The sequence below is a fragment of the Bufo gargarizans genome, chromosome 3 (assembly GCF_014858855.1).
Source record: "Bufo gargarizans isolate SCDJY-AF-19 chromosome 3, ASM1485885v1, whole genome shotgun sequence".
Classification (NCBI taxonomy): domain Eukaryota; kingdom Metazoa; phylum Chordata; class Amphibia; order Anura; family Bufonidae; genus Bufo; species Bufo gargarizans.
Genome location: NC_058082.1, coordinates 508977400 through 508992185, shown reverse-complemented (window position 1 = coordinate 508992185; position 14786 = coordinate 508977400). Strand labels below are relative to the sequence as shown.

The 14786-nt window shown below is 44.4% G+C and overlaps 1 protein-coding gene across 1 annotated transcript in view; it reads right to left on the bottom strand.

Annotated features, from left to right (window-relative positions):
- LOC122930494 (4-hydroxyphenylpyruvate dioxygenase) overlaps positions 1–14786 on the bottom strand; it is a 93334-nt gene that overhangs the window by 53497 nt on the left and 25051 nt on the right. Inside the window, exon 6 of the mRNA XM_044283942.1 lies at positions 6592–6674. Within this exon, the coding sequence (XP_044139877.1) occupies positions 6592–6674 (83 nt within the window). The remainder of the gene's footprint in view (positions 1–6591; positions 6675–14786) is intronic.

The window sequence follows — 14786 nt, the reverse complement described above, 5'->3', positions numbered from 1 at the left end:
GGAGTCCCAGTTTAATCGCTGGGGCTCCGATCAGTAACCATGGCAACCAGTACGCTACTGCAGTCCTGGTTGCCATGGTTACTTAGCTGCGATGTCTGTGTCCGGCCGGGAGCTCCTCCTACTGGTAAGTGACAGGTCTGTGCGGCACATTGCTGTCACTTACCAGTAGGAGGAGCTCCCGGCCGGACACAGACATCGCAGCAGCCAGCAGGTAAGTATGATGCTTCTACTATTGCTAAGTAACCATGGCAACCAGGACTGCAGTGGCGTCTTGGTTGCCATGGTTACCGATCGGAGCCCCAGCGATTAAACTGGGACTCCGATCGGAACTCCGCTGCCACCAATGATCGGGGGGAGGGGAGGCCGCACACTGCCACCAATGTTAATAATGCAATAGAGGGAGGGAGGGAGGGGGGCCAGGGGATGCCGCACACTGCCACCAATGTTAATAATGCAATAGAGTGAGGGAGGGGGGGCCGGGGGAGGCCGCACACTGCCACCAATGTTAATAATGCAATAGAGGGAGGGAGGGGGGCCGGGGGATGCCGCACACTGCCACCAATGTTAATAATGCAATAGAGGGAGGGAGGGGGGCCGGGGGAGGCCACACACTGGCCACCAATGATATTCAAACTGGGTAGGGAGGGGGGTCTGCCCCCTGCTGCCTGGCAGCCCCTGATCTCTTACAGGGGGTTATGATACGCACAATTAACCCCTTCAGGTGCAGCACCTGAGGGGTTAATTGTACGGATCACAGCCACCTGTAAGAGATCGGGTGCTGCCAGGCAGCAGGGGGCAGTCATGTACACAGTTCGTTGTATATTCTAACTAGAAGCGTCCCCATCACCATGGGAACGCCTCTATGTTAGAATATACTGTCGGATCTGAGTTTTCACAAAGTGAAAACTCAGCTCTGAAAAAGCTTTTATGCAGACGGATCTTCGGGTCCGTGAACCGTTGTCCGTCCAAAAAATAGGACAGGTCATATTTTTTTGACGGACAGGATACACGGATCACGGTCTCGGCTGCAAAACGGTGCATTTTCCGATTTTTCCACGGACCCATTGAGAGTCAATGGGTCTGCGAAAAAAAAAGGAAAACGGCCAAAGGCCTCATGCACACAACCGTTGTGTACATTCGCGTCCGGTCTGTAATTTTTCACAGTTTAGCGGAGGTCCCATTCATTTCTATGGAGCTGTGAAAAAAAACTGATAGTCCTCCGTTTTTTCTCTGCGTCCGTGATCCGTGATTCCAGTCCGTCAAAAAAATATAACCTGTCCTATTCTTGTCAGTGGAAAACGGAGGACAGACCCATTCAAGTCAATGGGTCCGTCAAAAAAAACGGATGCACAACTGGTTTGTCATCCGTGTCCGTGTCCGACCTTGGTGCAATAAAATTACACTTTTCATTAACCTCCTTTTTTTTCCCCCTGTCAGACAAAAAAAAAGGAAGACACAAAGGAAACACAACTGAAGCAAAATTGGACACGGACCACTGAAGCCAAATCACTGACAGTGAAACAACACTGTCGTGTGCATAAGGCCTAAATGGACATGCTTCTGATTTTGGCTATGGGTACGCACAGCATGAACGCTGCTGATTTTCCGCCACAGATTTGCGTACAGAAAATTGTTTACAGCAGCAAAGTGGATACGATTTATTTATTTATGTTATCCACAGAAATAGTCCACAATAAAATCTGCACATAATTTGACACTCGGGCAAATTTTAAATCCACAGCTTGTAAATTTATGCTTAAGATGCATAGGTTAAAATCTGCCACAAACCCACAGCATTTCGGCAATAATTTCAGCAATCGTTGCCTATTATGGTGATATAACACACGCTTTAGTAGGTGCAGGTGCCGCACACAGATTATCACTATTTGCCAAGCTGCACGTCGAATTGCAGCTTGAAACAATGGCAAGACTGCAGCCTAGCTACTGGCTGTACTCCAAGTGAGGTCATTCACAGCCGCTAATGCACGTGTCATAGCTCCCTTAGGGTATATTTATTTGTACATATGCACAGTTGAGTCACATTATTATAACCACCAGCTACTGTAACAGGGCCGGCCTTAGGTGTTCAGGCGCCCTGTGCGAGCTAACCTTGTGGCGCCCCCCCCCCCCCCAAAAAAAAAAAACACTGCTTGTTGCTGGCATCATGGCATAGGCTGGCTGACTATCCAACCAAGTAGTTACCAGCCCGCACACCCCAAAGGCCGGTGTAATGTTATACTTCCCTACTTCGTGAGATCTCCCTACCCTCGTCACTTCCGGTCGCACCGGACATGACGTGAGGAGGTGTGCAGCGCCACGCAGGCGCACAACGACAGGTTAGGGAAAATTCACAGCAGAGTGCGCATGCACCAGGAGCCTCGCCGGCGGTTAGGGTAGGGAAAAACTATGGGCCAGTGCGCAGGCGCAGTGATCGGATGGATGTTCTCAGCTGGACACCGGCCGACACTGCGCATGCACCGGGAGCCTCACCAGCGGTTAGGGAAGGGAAAAATTACGTACGGGCCAGTGCTTTTTCCCTACCCTAACCGCTGGTGAGGCTCCCAGCGCATGCGCAGTGTCGGCCGGTGTCCAGCTGAGAACATCCATCCGATCACCGCACCTGTGCACTGGCCCATAATTTTTCCCTACCCTAACCGCCGGCGAGGCTCCCAGCGCATGCGCACTCTGCTGTGAAATTTCCCTAACCCGTCGTTGTGCGCAGTGCGCCCCCCCCAATATAATAAACATTGGTGGCGCAGTGCGCCCCTCCCAACACCCCAGTATGATAAACATTGGTGGCGCAGTGCGCCACCCCAACACCCCAGTATAATAAACATTGGTGGCGCAGTGCGCCCCCCCAACACCCCAATATAATAAACATTGGTGGCGCAGTGCACCCCCCCCAATATAATAAACATTGGCGCAGTGCGCCCCCCAATATAGCAAACATGAGCGCAGTGCGCCCCCAATATAACGAACATGAGCGCAGTGCGCCCCCCCAATATAACAAACATGAGCGCAGTGCGCCCCCCAATATAATAAACATTGGTGGTTCAGTGTGCCCCCCCAACACCCCAGTATAATAAACATTGGTGGCGCAGTGCACCCCCCATATAATAAACATTGGTGGCGCAGTGGGCAGTGCCAATGAGGGTTAAAAAATAAAAAAATTATTAACTCACCTCCTCCAATTGTTCGTCTCCTGTCCTTTCTTCAGAACCTGTCAAAGGACCTGTGGTGACATCACTGTGCTCATCACATGATGCATCACATGATCCATCACCATGGTAATGGGCCATGTGATGAGCTCAGTGACGTCACCACAGGTCCTGAAGAAACAGGAGACCGGCAGCTGCGATCAACTGGAGGAGGTGAGTTAATTTTTTTAAATTATTTTTTAACCCTCATTGGCACTTCCCACTGTGCCACCAATGTTTCTTATACTGGGGTGTTGAGGGGGGGGGGGGGGCGCACTGTGCCACCAACGTTTCTTATACAAATACAGGAGGCGGGTGCCGGAATCAAATAGCCGACACCCGACCTCTGTGACAGGGAGCTGCGATCAGCGGCAGTTAACCCCTCAGGTACCGCACCTGAAGGGTTAACTCAACTGCAGCTGATCGCAGCTCCCTGTCACAGAGGTCGGGTGCCGGCTATTTGATTCCGGCACCCGCCTCCTGTATTTGTATTACAGGTCAGTTTTCATCATTGGTGGCGCAGTGGCCTCAGCCCCTCCCCTCCTCCTCCCATCTCTCTTCTTATTGGCAGCTGCGGGGGCAGCAGGCAGGTCAGACACAGGGGAGGAGGAACGAATCAGGTCAGACAGGGGAGGGCGAGATGGAGGGGGCGCCCCGAGGGAGAACACAAGTGCAGCCTCGCCTGCCGCATATTACATTGCGAGCTGTCGGCCGCCCAGCGCCCCTGTTGCTATGGCGCCCTGTGCGGCCGCACAGCCCGCACACCCCAAAGGCCGGCCCTGTACTGTAATATCCAGAGTAACCACAGACAGCAACTAGACGGGCTGTAATGACTCAATGACGTCCTGGTAGGTTGTCATAGGTATCTGGAGCCATGCTGACTGCAGTGCATCCCACCGCTGCTGGAGGGTGAGTGGGAGAGGATCCATAGATGATCAAGGTGGTCCTACAGGTGCTCAATTGGGTTCAAGTCTGGGGAATTGGGGGGCCAGGGTAATAGTTGAAGTCTTGGTCATGCTCTTACAACCAATGTCATAACCAAATCGGTAGAGAGTGCCTTCCACATAGGTGACTAGGCCCAAAGAATGCCATGAAAACATTCCCCAGACCATGACGCTGCCACCATCAGCTTGTGTTCTTCCAGCAATGGTTGCAGGGTTTTTGTTCTTGAATGTTTCTCGCTTGACATGAGCTACATGCTGCCGATGTCGAAAGATGGAAGTGGTCATAATATTGTGACCCAACTGTGTATATTTGCCAACAGATTGGCTAATTTCTTGCAGAAACTTCACCGGATCTCTGATTATAAATTCCGTACAACTGAATGGTGTTATTTGGCAAGCTCCATTCAGTTGACTGGGACAGTCTCAGAAATGTCATCACCAAATCTGCTGTGTGTGAATATGGCCTAACATGGTACACTAGAGGTTAGTTTGGCCGTTGCAGCTGTGTTTAACCCAATATCAAAAGACTTGCGCATTTTGGGATTGTATTCTAGGTAGTGTAAAATTTGCTACTTCAGCCTGTGTTGTAAATCTGCCAGTTTTATCAACTTTCTGCCTTTAGGAGAGTGAACAACATTCTTGTCTAGAGCTTTGCCATCCAAGCATTTCATTTCTCTATTTCTCTGTGCACGTCGCCTCCTCCTCCTCTTTCCATTAGCTTATTTGATTTGGCCTGTGATGTCACTGATCTCAGCACTTTGCTCGCTCTTTTGCAAACAGTCTTTTTTTCAGATTAAACAAGCCAGCCTTTCAAAGCACCGTCATGTTTGTTCTTACATTAAACACTAACCACAGTTCATGCGTCTCACATTACAAGCGCCTTCGTTACCTGTTAGGTCATGTATTTAGATAAAATGGATCAGCAGGAAATAACTAATAAGAGTAAGTTCCACTACATCTTTTAACTGGAGTTTTTTCACACTTTTTTTTATTTCATAAAAATCATATATTTGTGCCATAAATTTGGCCAAGAGGGTTAAATGGAGTAAAATAATAAAAGAGCCATTTCTCACCAGACTACTTTTACATTCGTGGTAGTAGGGTCCGGCAGGCTGTTCTGGCGGGAGAACAGCCTGCTAGATCTGTGCTAACGCTAGCCCACCGTGCCGCCGGAAGTCCACTCTGACCACATTCACTACAATGGGGGCGGGCCGGAGGTCCGGCTGTAGCACGGCAGACAAACCGAGAGACAGCCGGACAAAAAACGCAGCATGCTGTAGTTTTGCTGCGGCTGGACCTCAGGCCAGTCCCCATTATAATGAATGGGGCCAGAGCGGACTTTCGGCAGCATGGTGGGCTACCGTTAGCACAGATCCGGCAGGCTGCTCCCCCGCCGAAACAGCCTGCCGGACCCTACTACGTCAAGTGTAAAAGTAGCCTAAATCCTGTACTATCCCAGAGACGGTGGTCCCCTCCAGTCTTTGTTTATTGCACTGATGTCATGCCCATCTACCCACGTATAGGACAAGACGATTGGCTCCGGCGGTCACATAGGTAGACAGGCATGTCATTGCTGCATCAGTAAAGAAAGACTGCCTGGGGTCAAGTGAGTAGTGGATCTTTTGTTATTTTCCCGCATTAACTTTAATTGACCATATTTTTGCTGATCTAAGACAAACCCTTTAACTATAGTTATACTTCAGCGAGGGAATTAGAAGCACCAACGTAGGAATGCTTTTAAACATAAGGGAATGTTAGCAAGATTCTATTAGCAGTAGATGGCACAACAATTAGTTTTGGACTTTGTGAGATGGTAGTCGTAAGTCAGAAATGTGCACCTATAAATTACATATGTCACCTATATAATTCTCGGTATATATTTCTCAGTGTATCAATAACAAAAAACCTACCACCAAAGTATAAATATAGATATTTATTAATAATAATAGCAATAATAATAATAATTCCACAAATGCACAGTCCAATAAAACCATATTAAAACCATTACAGGAAGGATCACTACGTAGCCAATATTACCGGTATAGAAATATAGATATATATTATAATGGTATTCTAACATGCTACAAAGCGATATTTCCAAAAACTGTATAAAGTGTAAATGCTACAATATAAATATATATATACACCAGGAATTATATGTATATATTATATTTAGCAGTGGTCGTAATGTTTGTCATAGTTGTTGGCAATGGAATAACAATGGCAGATCCTTTCCTTTGTTTTTATCACTTAGATACCACAACTGTTACTGACTGCAGAATCTAAGTGGTTTGCCTCCAAACCTTGCCGTGAAAGTCCAGTGTATGACGGCCATTAATACCAGGCTTACAACGTTATAAATGTACTATATAGTGCATGGCAAGGGGCTAGCATTTTCTAGACAGTGTTAAAGAGCATTTACTGTATAAAGCCATATAATAAAGCAGTACCTGAACCAAAAAGTCACAGTCTTCAACCTGAAAAGCTACATCCTTTACACCATCTCCATGTTTGATTAAATGCTGGCCCATCTCTGAGGAAAAACAAAGATAGAAATGTAATTAGGCATTTGGTAGTTGTTAGTACAGCGTACAATAGGATTTACAAGCAGTTGTCAGAGTCGGCTGTTTATATAATGGCTCATCTTCTACATGAACCGAGCACGAACCTACAAATCATAAAACCACCACATAGAACATGTCTGCACCGGTCCACCTTACATACCTAAATGGTCAGTTATCATCTTCAAAGTGGATGTGTTGTCATCCTGTCCATGACTACATGTGTAAAAGATACCCAAAAGAGAGAGGGAGGGAGAACTTTTCCTTTGAATCCCTGATTTATGTTACACAGGACCCCTCACCTCTCTATCATTTCATCAATTCTGGAGCATCTATTCTTATAACACTATATTCTGTCATTCCTGTATTATTCCTGATAGAGGTTTATGAATGAATCACTACCAGCTTGAAATAAAGGTCAGTCTGGGTGTTACCAGTTAAGGATATGCCCATGCACAGTCTGACACTATCCAGTCAGTGCTGCCAGTGTCAGACTGTGCAGGGACACACCCTTAACTTGTAATACCCATCTGGACCCTCACTGCAAACTGCTAGCAACCCATTTATACTTTCTATAAGGAATAATTGAGGAATGGCACAGCATTGAGTTATAAGAATAGATGCACCGGAATCGTTATTACATGGGGAATGCAACAGTTTCTAACACAGACATGTCACGGGAGATTATCCCGTGATAATCTAGATTATACATGTTATTCTTTTGGTAGCCCTTCAAAGTCTTTTTGCTAAATGGCTAGATGCCACTCCACCGGACAGACATTCTGTCATTGCCCAAATGAGAAAGCTAATTTCAATAGACCGTACAGAGGCAGAAAGACATAAAGAAAGTATTTATTTCATAAGTGGAAAACCTTTATTGAATCGTACTACACAGAGGCGGAAATACAGGATCTGATGACTGCCTTTAGATATACAAAATATTACTGCAAGGCTGATATCCCTCCTCCATCTTGGAGGGATAAAGGAGACCCTGGGGGACCGAATCAGGTTCTATGTAGGGGCGAGATGGGGATAACAGCAGTGGAATGAAACACCTCCTTATTGTACTTATGTTGTTCTTTATTTTATTATGTTTAATATTTTCATTTTTTTCAATACGTTTTTATTTACTTTTTATGGAGATTATATCTCCACATGTCTCATGCACTATGCACTATGATATGTGCCTGACTGTCAAATGTTCAACTTGTATCACATACTGTATTTGAAAAAAAAGACATTTTAAAAACAAAAACAAAAAAAATGTTAAATCTAGCATATTTATCAAGGGTTGGGTATTTGATGTGCAGCTATTAATAAATATCAGTTCTTGAAATTTAACCTGTTCAGTGCCAGAAATGTTGGTCTCGTTTTTTCTCAGGTAGTTGCTCACTTCTTGGTATTCTGCTATCAGTTCCTGTATTATGCCTGCAAAACCTAGCTTCGAACTAACTCTTATCATGTCACAGTAATAATATGTTTTGAAAGGTAATACTGCCTCTTGTGCCCCAAAACTTAAGAAGTATGCTGCCTAAAATTATCACTGGCATACAGTGCCATTTGCATGGGGCTCAGCTGCATACAAGACCCAGGCTATGGACAAACATGGGTCTCAAACAGCCCTTTTTGAAATATATATTATGTCATACTTGGAGAATATGGTAGAAAGGGGCCCCGGACTACAAATTTCTAGCCATAAGGGCCTATTCACACAAATGTGCTATTCATGTGCACATATTCATTTCACACTGTATTTCAGCACAGATAAACTGAGAGCAGGTTCTACCTTGTCTCCCAGAACACAGACCTGGAGATCATTGGTCCATGTCCAAAACAGATATACCGACCTCCATGTGTTGTGGCAGCAGAATGGATGATTTTGGCACAGGAATAGGGTGGTGTTAAAGGGGTTGCCCCACGAAAAATATTATACAGTGTTCAAACCAGCACCTGGATCTGAACACTTTTGTAATTGCATATAATAAAAAAAATTGCATAGCCACTGAACTATTCAATAAAATGCATTTGTATAGCGCCACCTATGTTATTTTTCTTATTTCTTTGTCCTTCTCAATGAGAAGGCCGCACATGCTCAGTTTCATCCCTCAACTGCCTCCTGAGCTGTGATAGGGAGAGAGCTGCAGCAGAATGGACACCCCCCTTAGCTGCAGAAGAAAAGACACTGTGAGCTTGATATAAATCTAGCAGAGCAATGAATGGGGAGATCTCTGGATCCATGTGAGGTACCATGTGAGGTACAGGTCTGGTGCTAGCTTTGTTATAAAGAGATTGTCATATACAGGTGAAACTCGAAAAATTAGAATATCGTGCAAAGTTCATTTATTTCAGTAATGCAACTTAAGGTGTAACTAACATATGAGAGACTCATTACATTCAAAGCGAGATATTTCAAGCCTTTATTTGGTATAATTTGGATGATTATGGCTTACAGCTTATGAAAACCCCAAAGTCACAATCTCAGGTACCCTTTGCTCAGGAGGTATGGGTTAATTAGCTGACTAGAGTGTAACACTTTGAGCCTAGAATATTGAACCTTTTCACAATATTTTAATTTTAAGTTGAATTAAATTGCATTAATTGTTGAACTTTTGCACGATAGTCAAATTTTTCAAGTTTCACCTGTACTATATGATGTCTGATTTTCATTATTTTCATTAGTTATGGGATAACCCATTTAACGTCTTTGTGCTGTTCAAGTCTGCATGGACTGGACTTAGACAGCACACAGACCCCATTGTAATTAAGGGTCATTCACATTTCAGCAGACTGTGGATCCACATAAAAAAAACTTTACAGCATGTCCAATTCTGGTCCGAGTCACAGATCAGATTAGCCAATGCTGTAATGCGGTCCAAGATTTATTGCCCATGGTCCACGGACGAAGAACTGTCACAAAAACATATGGCTGTCTGAATACAGCCTGAGCACTAAGGCTGTTTTCTGATCACCTTGTTGTTTCTTTATGAGGTGTGTCCCATTTTTTTATATGTAAAGTTACTTCTTTATATTAGATTTGCAGTTAATATCAAAAGCAATATTTCCTCTTTGACCTAAACGTTTGAAGACTGCATAACATTTCTCTAGGTTCTCTGGGGTGGGCAGTCTTGGACTGAAGACCCTGTGGATTCTTCTTCTTCTTCTGCAGATTGTTCCCTACTCAAAAGGTTAGTGAAAATGTGAATGACCACCACTGGAATGTCTTTCTCAGGAACAGTTTCTGACATGCCTCTGATCCACAGATGATTTATTCTTGTGCAGATTCTTTATATATCATCTAGCTGTAACTTGAAGAGGGAAACTTCTTTGTGTTGTTTTTGTAAGCATTCATTAAATCTTTTCACAAGTGTTATTTGGAATCCTATCTATGTTGTTTGTCATGTTTAGGCCTCTTGCACACGAACGTGTGCACCCTGTGGCCGTGCTGCGGCCCGCGAATTACCGGCCGCAATGCACGAACACCCACCGTGGGGCATCCGCAGTGGATCGCGGACCCATTCACTTTAATGGTTCCGCGATCCGGCCGTTCCCGCAAAAAGATAAGTACGGGACGGAACAAAACCACACTGAAGTACTCCGTAGTGCTTCCGTAGGTTTCCGATCCGTGCTTCCGCTCCGCACTATTCCGCGTCTCCGGATTTGCGGACCCATTGAAGTGAATGGGTCTGTATCCGTGATGCAGAAGGCACACGGAACGGTGCCCGTGTATTGCGGATCCACAAATGCAGTCCACAATACGGTCACGGAGTGCACATGTTCGTGTGCAATAAGCCTTAACCTCTTACGGACACAGGGCGTACCTGTACGCCCTGATGTCCGAGTCCTTAAGGACACAGGGCATACAGGTACGCCCTGTGTATTTCCGATCATCGCCGCACAGCGTGCGGTGATCCGAACGGGGTGCCTGCTGAAATCATTCAGCAGACACCCTGTGACAATGCCGAGGGGGGTCCTGTGACTTCCCCGTATCGGCGATTGCAGCAGATTACCCCTTCTGTGAGGAATATGGATTATTATTTACTGGCAGCCCTGATTGTCAGTTGATTCACCTTTTGGCTTGTACACAGTCAGTGTACATGCAAAATATGTTCCCACCCCCCAGCCATCTGATTGTTAGCTAGCAAGGGAGAAAGCCCCAGGGGTCCAGGCTTCAAGGAGGCCCCAGGTGGATAATGTCACACCTCAACCAGCCAGTTTGGAGGCAACGGAATCTGCTGGAAAACACCCAGCAGGGGGTCTCAGCTCTTGCCCAAGATCAATGATACCTCCCAGACATGTCGGCACCTACATTTCATAAGGAATTATGAATCGCCCGGCCATTGCAGGTGCAAACCGGATACATATTTGTGTCCTGGTGGCCACGGTGAACAGGCCCATAGGCTTTGTTTGATGGTGGCATGCCAGGGAAGGTAGATATCCATATCTCCCCACAGAAACCCAATAGCAGCACCATGTTTGGACTCTAGTTGTAGCCGGAACCCAGGCAGATCCATTGGTCCCAGAACCTTCTGGATTCGAGCTATAAACCCTAAAGGGTTTTGTGGGTCATTTGCAGCCAGTCCGGGAAGGGGGGGGTGGACCCCTCCTGAAGGCCAGGAGGGGAGGGGCTGGCTACAGGTTAAAAGGCTTGTGCCAGCAAGTGGGCGTGTCTTTCTCTGAAGAAGGGTCACATTGTGTAATGTGTTTAGGTGGACCCAGGAGATCACTGCCCTTCATGTGACTACAGCAAAGAACACACCACAACCGAAAGGAACTTTCATCTTACCCAGTAACTGACTTTTGCTCTGCTTTACCCTGTTGTACCCATATAACCTGTATCTGTAACCTCAGATCACTGTATATATTCTCTGTGTATATTGTGTTATATCTAGTGTGCCCTTACGGCGATTAAATATATAATTTAATCTTGTGCTATCTTGTATATCAATCACGAATCCCCATGTCCATGTTTTGGCCTAGTTATAAGATACCCCGGGTTGGTTTCTCACCCTATATAATCCCATTAGCGGACCGGGCTTATATCAAACAAGAAGCTGGTGGCAGATACCCGGGCTGAGACAGCGCTGTCTTCACTGCGGCAGTGAAAGGGCTCTCTCAGCTTGTTGCCTCTCTGTGCCCGCGTGGACAGGAGGTGTCTGTGTAAACTGTACCAAGCTGACTTTACCTGGTCCTCTGGAGGGCGTAACATCACATTTTTGGTAACCCGTGACCATACCGCGTCTCATGAGCTCAACGTAGGTGACGTCAAGCGGGCACGAGGTGTGGTATTCGTCACACCTTCTATGCCGCGGTCCGCACTGACCGCAACATAGAATTTGTTTGTGGCCGAGGGAGCCCATCGAGTCCCTGCGCTGCTGTGGCAGGGACCTGATGGGTGAGAAGACAGCCCGATGCGGTGCAGAGGCTGCCCAATGCGTTGCACGGCATCGGGACCTGCCTTCTACGGGAGCCGAGGAGATCCAGCCTCAGGCTGGGTCTCCTAGGCAACCTGTTAGTGTATGACTCATACACTAACAGGCAATGCATTAAAATGCAGAGGGGATCCGACCCCCAAAAGTTGAAGTCCCAGAGTGGGACAGAAAAAATTTTTTTTCAATAAAAACACACATATTAGATATTGCCGCGTCCGTAACGGCCAGCTCTATATATATATCCCATGATCAACCCCATCCGATAGACACCATAAAAAAATAAAAATAAGAACAGTGTAAAAAAGCCATTTTTGTCATCTTACATCACTAAAAATGCAATACTAAGCGATCAAAAAGGCGTATGCCCCCCAAAATAGTACTAATCTAACCGTCACCTCATCCCGCCAAAAATGAGCCCCTACATAGGACAATCGCCCCAAAAGAAAAAAACTATGTCTCTCAGACTATTGAGACACTAAAACATGATATTTTTTTTGTTTCAAAAATTATATTAGTGTAAAAAGTTTACATATTAGGTATCGCCGCGTCCGTAAAAACCTTCTCTTTAAAAATATCACAACTTAACCCCTCAGGTGAACACTGTAAAAAATTTAATAAAACAATGTCAAAAAGAATTTTTTTTGTCACCTTACATCACAAAAAGTGTAATACCAAGCGATCAAAAAGTCATATGCACCCTAAAATAGTACCAATCAAACCGTCATCTCATACTGAAAAAAATGAGCCCCTACATAAGACAGTCGCTCGAAAAAAAAAAATAAATATGGCTTTCAGAATATGGAGAGACAAAAAATGTTTTTTAATGCTTTATTATATAAAACTGAAACAAACAAAAACAAAAAATAGTCATATTTGGTATTGTCGCATCCGTAACAACCTGCTCTATAAAAATAGCTCATGATCTAACATGTCAGATGAACGTTGTAAATAACAAAAAATAAACTGTGCCAAAACAGCTTTTTTGTTACCTTGCCTTACAAAAAGTTTAATATAGAGCAACCAAAAATCATATGTACCCTAAAATAGTACCAACAGAACTGCAACCTTATCCCATAGTTTCCAAAATGGGGTAACTTTTTTGGAGTTTCTACTCTAGGGGTGCATCAGGGGGTCTTCAAATGTGCATGGCAAGTTCAAATTATCCCAGTGAAATCTGCCCTCCAAAAACCATATGGCGTTCCTTTACTTTTGCGCCCTGCCGTGTGCCCGTACAGCAGTTTACAACCACATATTATAGGGTGTTTCTGTAAACTACAGAATCAGGGCAATAAATATTAAGTTTAGTTTGGCTGTTAATCCTTGATTTGTTAGCGAAATTTTTTTATTAAAATGGAAAATCTGCCAAAAAAGTGAAATTCTGAAATTTCATCTCCATTTTCCATTAATTCTTGTGGAACACCTAAAGGGTTAACAACGTTAGTAAAATCTGTTTTTAATACCTTGAGGGGTGTAGTTTCTAAAATGGGGTAATTTATGGCTGGTTTCTATTATGTAAGCCTCACAAAGTAACTTCAGACCTGAACTGGTCCTTAGTGGGTTTTGGAAATTTTCAGAAACATTTCAAGATTTGCTTCTAAACTTCTAAGCCTTGTACAGTCCCCAATAAATAAAATGGCATTCCAAAAATGATCCAAACATGAAGTAGACATATGGGGAATGTAAATGAATAACTACTTTTGGAGGTATTACTATGTATTATAGAAGTAGAGAAATTGAAACTTGGAAATTTGCTAATTTTTCCAAATTTTTGGTAAATTTGCTATTTTTTTTATAAATAAAAAAAATAATTTTTTTACTCCATTTTACCAGTGTTATGAAGTACAATATGTGACGAAAAAACAATCTCAGAATGGCCTGGATAAGTAAAAGTTTTTTAAAGTTATTCACACAAAGTGACACTGGTCAGATTTGCAAAAAATGGCCTGGTCCTTAAAGGGGTATTCCCATCACAATGATTTGACAGTGATCATTTTTCTAAATACATTTTATTACCCAATTCCCACCCTTTTTGAGAAAATTAGTCCCCTCTTACCCGATTGTTGTCTTTCGTCGGATCCTTAATATTGTTAGGCAAGCAAAGCAGGAAAGGGAGGTGGATGTTATTGTCCATCTTGGGACAAATGATCTGGCTTGCAATGAGGTGACGGAAGCTTTTCACACACTTGGAAATGATATACGGGAGGTTGCATCAGCTGTTTCATTCTCTGCAGTTTTGCCTGTGCATAACCTTCAACAGGAGGATGCACATTAAGGAATTCAATGTATGGCTTGGTGAATGGTGTCTATACCAAGGGTTTGGCTTTGTGGCTCATGTTAGCTCTCGTTGGAATGGAAAAGAACTGTACAAGAAAGATGGTTTGCATCTTTCTCTCAAGGGAACGAATGTCCTCCCTCAGTGAACAGTTCCAAGTATTTGCTAAGGAGAATTTAAACTAGGAAAGGGGGGCAAAAGAGTGATAATCCAGCAGTCCAACTGCCCCCGGAACAATGCCAGAAGATGCCAGTAGCACAAAGGTTAAGAAATGACAAGCTCAGATTCTTGTCTACAAATGCTCGCTGTTTAGAGAATAGGATCAATGAACTTGAGGCTATAATGGCATCTTTGAATATAGATTTAGTGGCTGTTATTGAGAC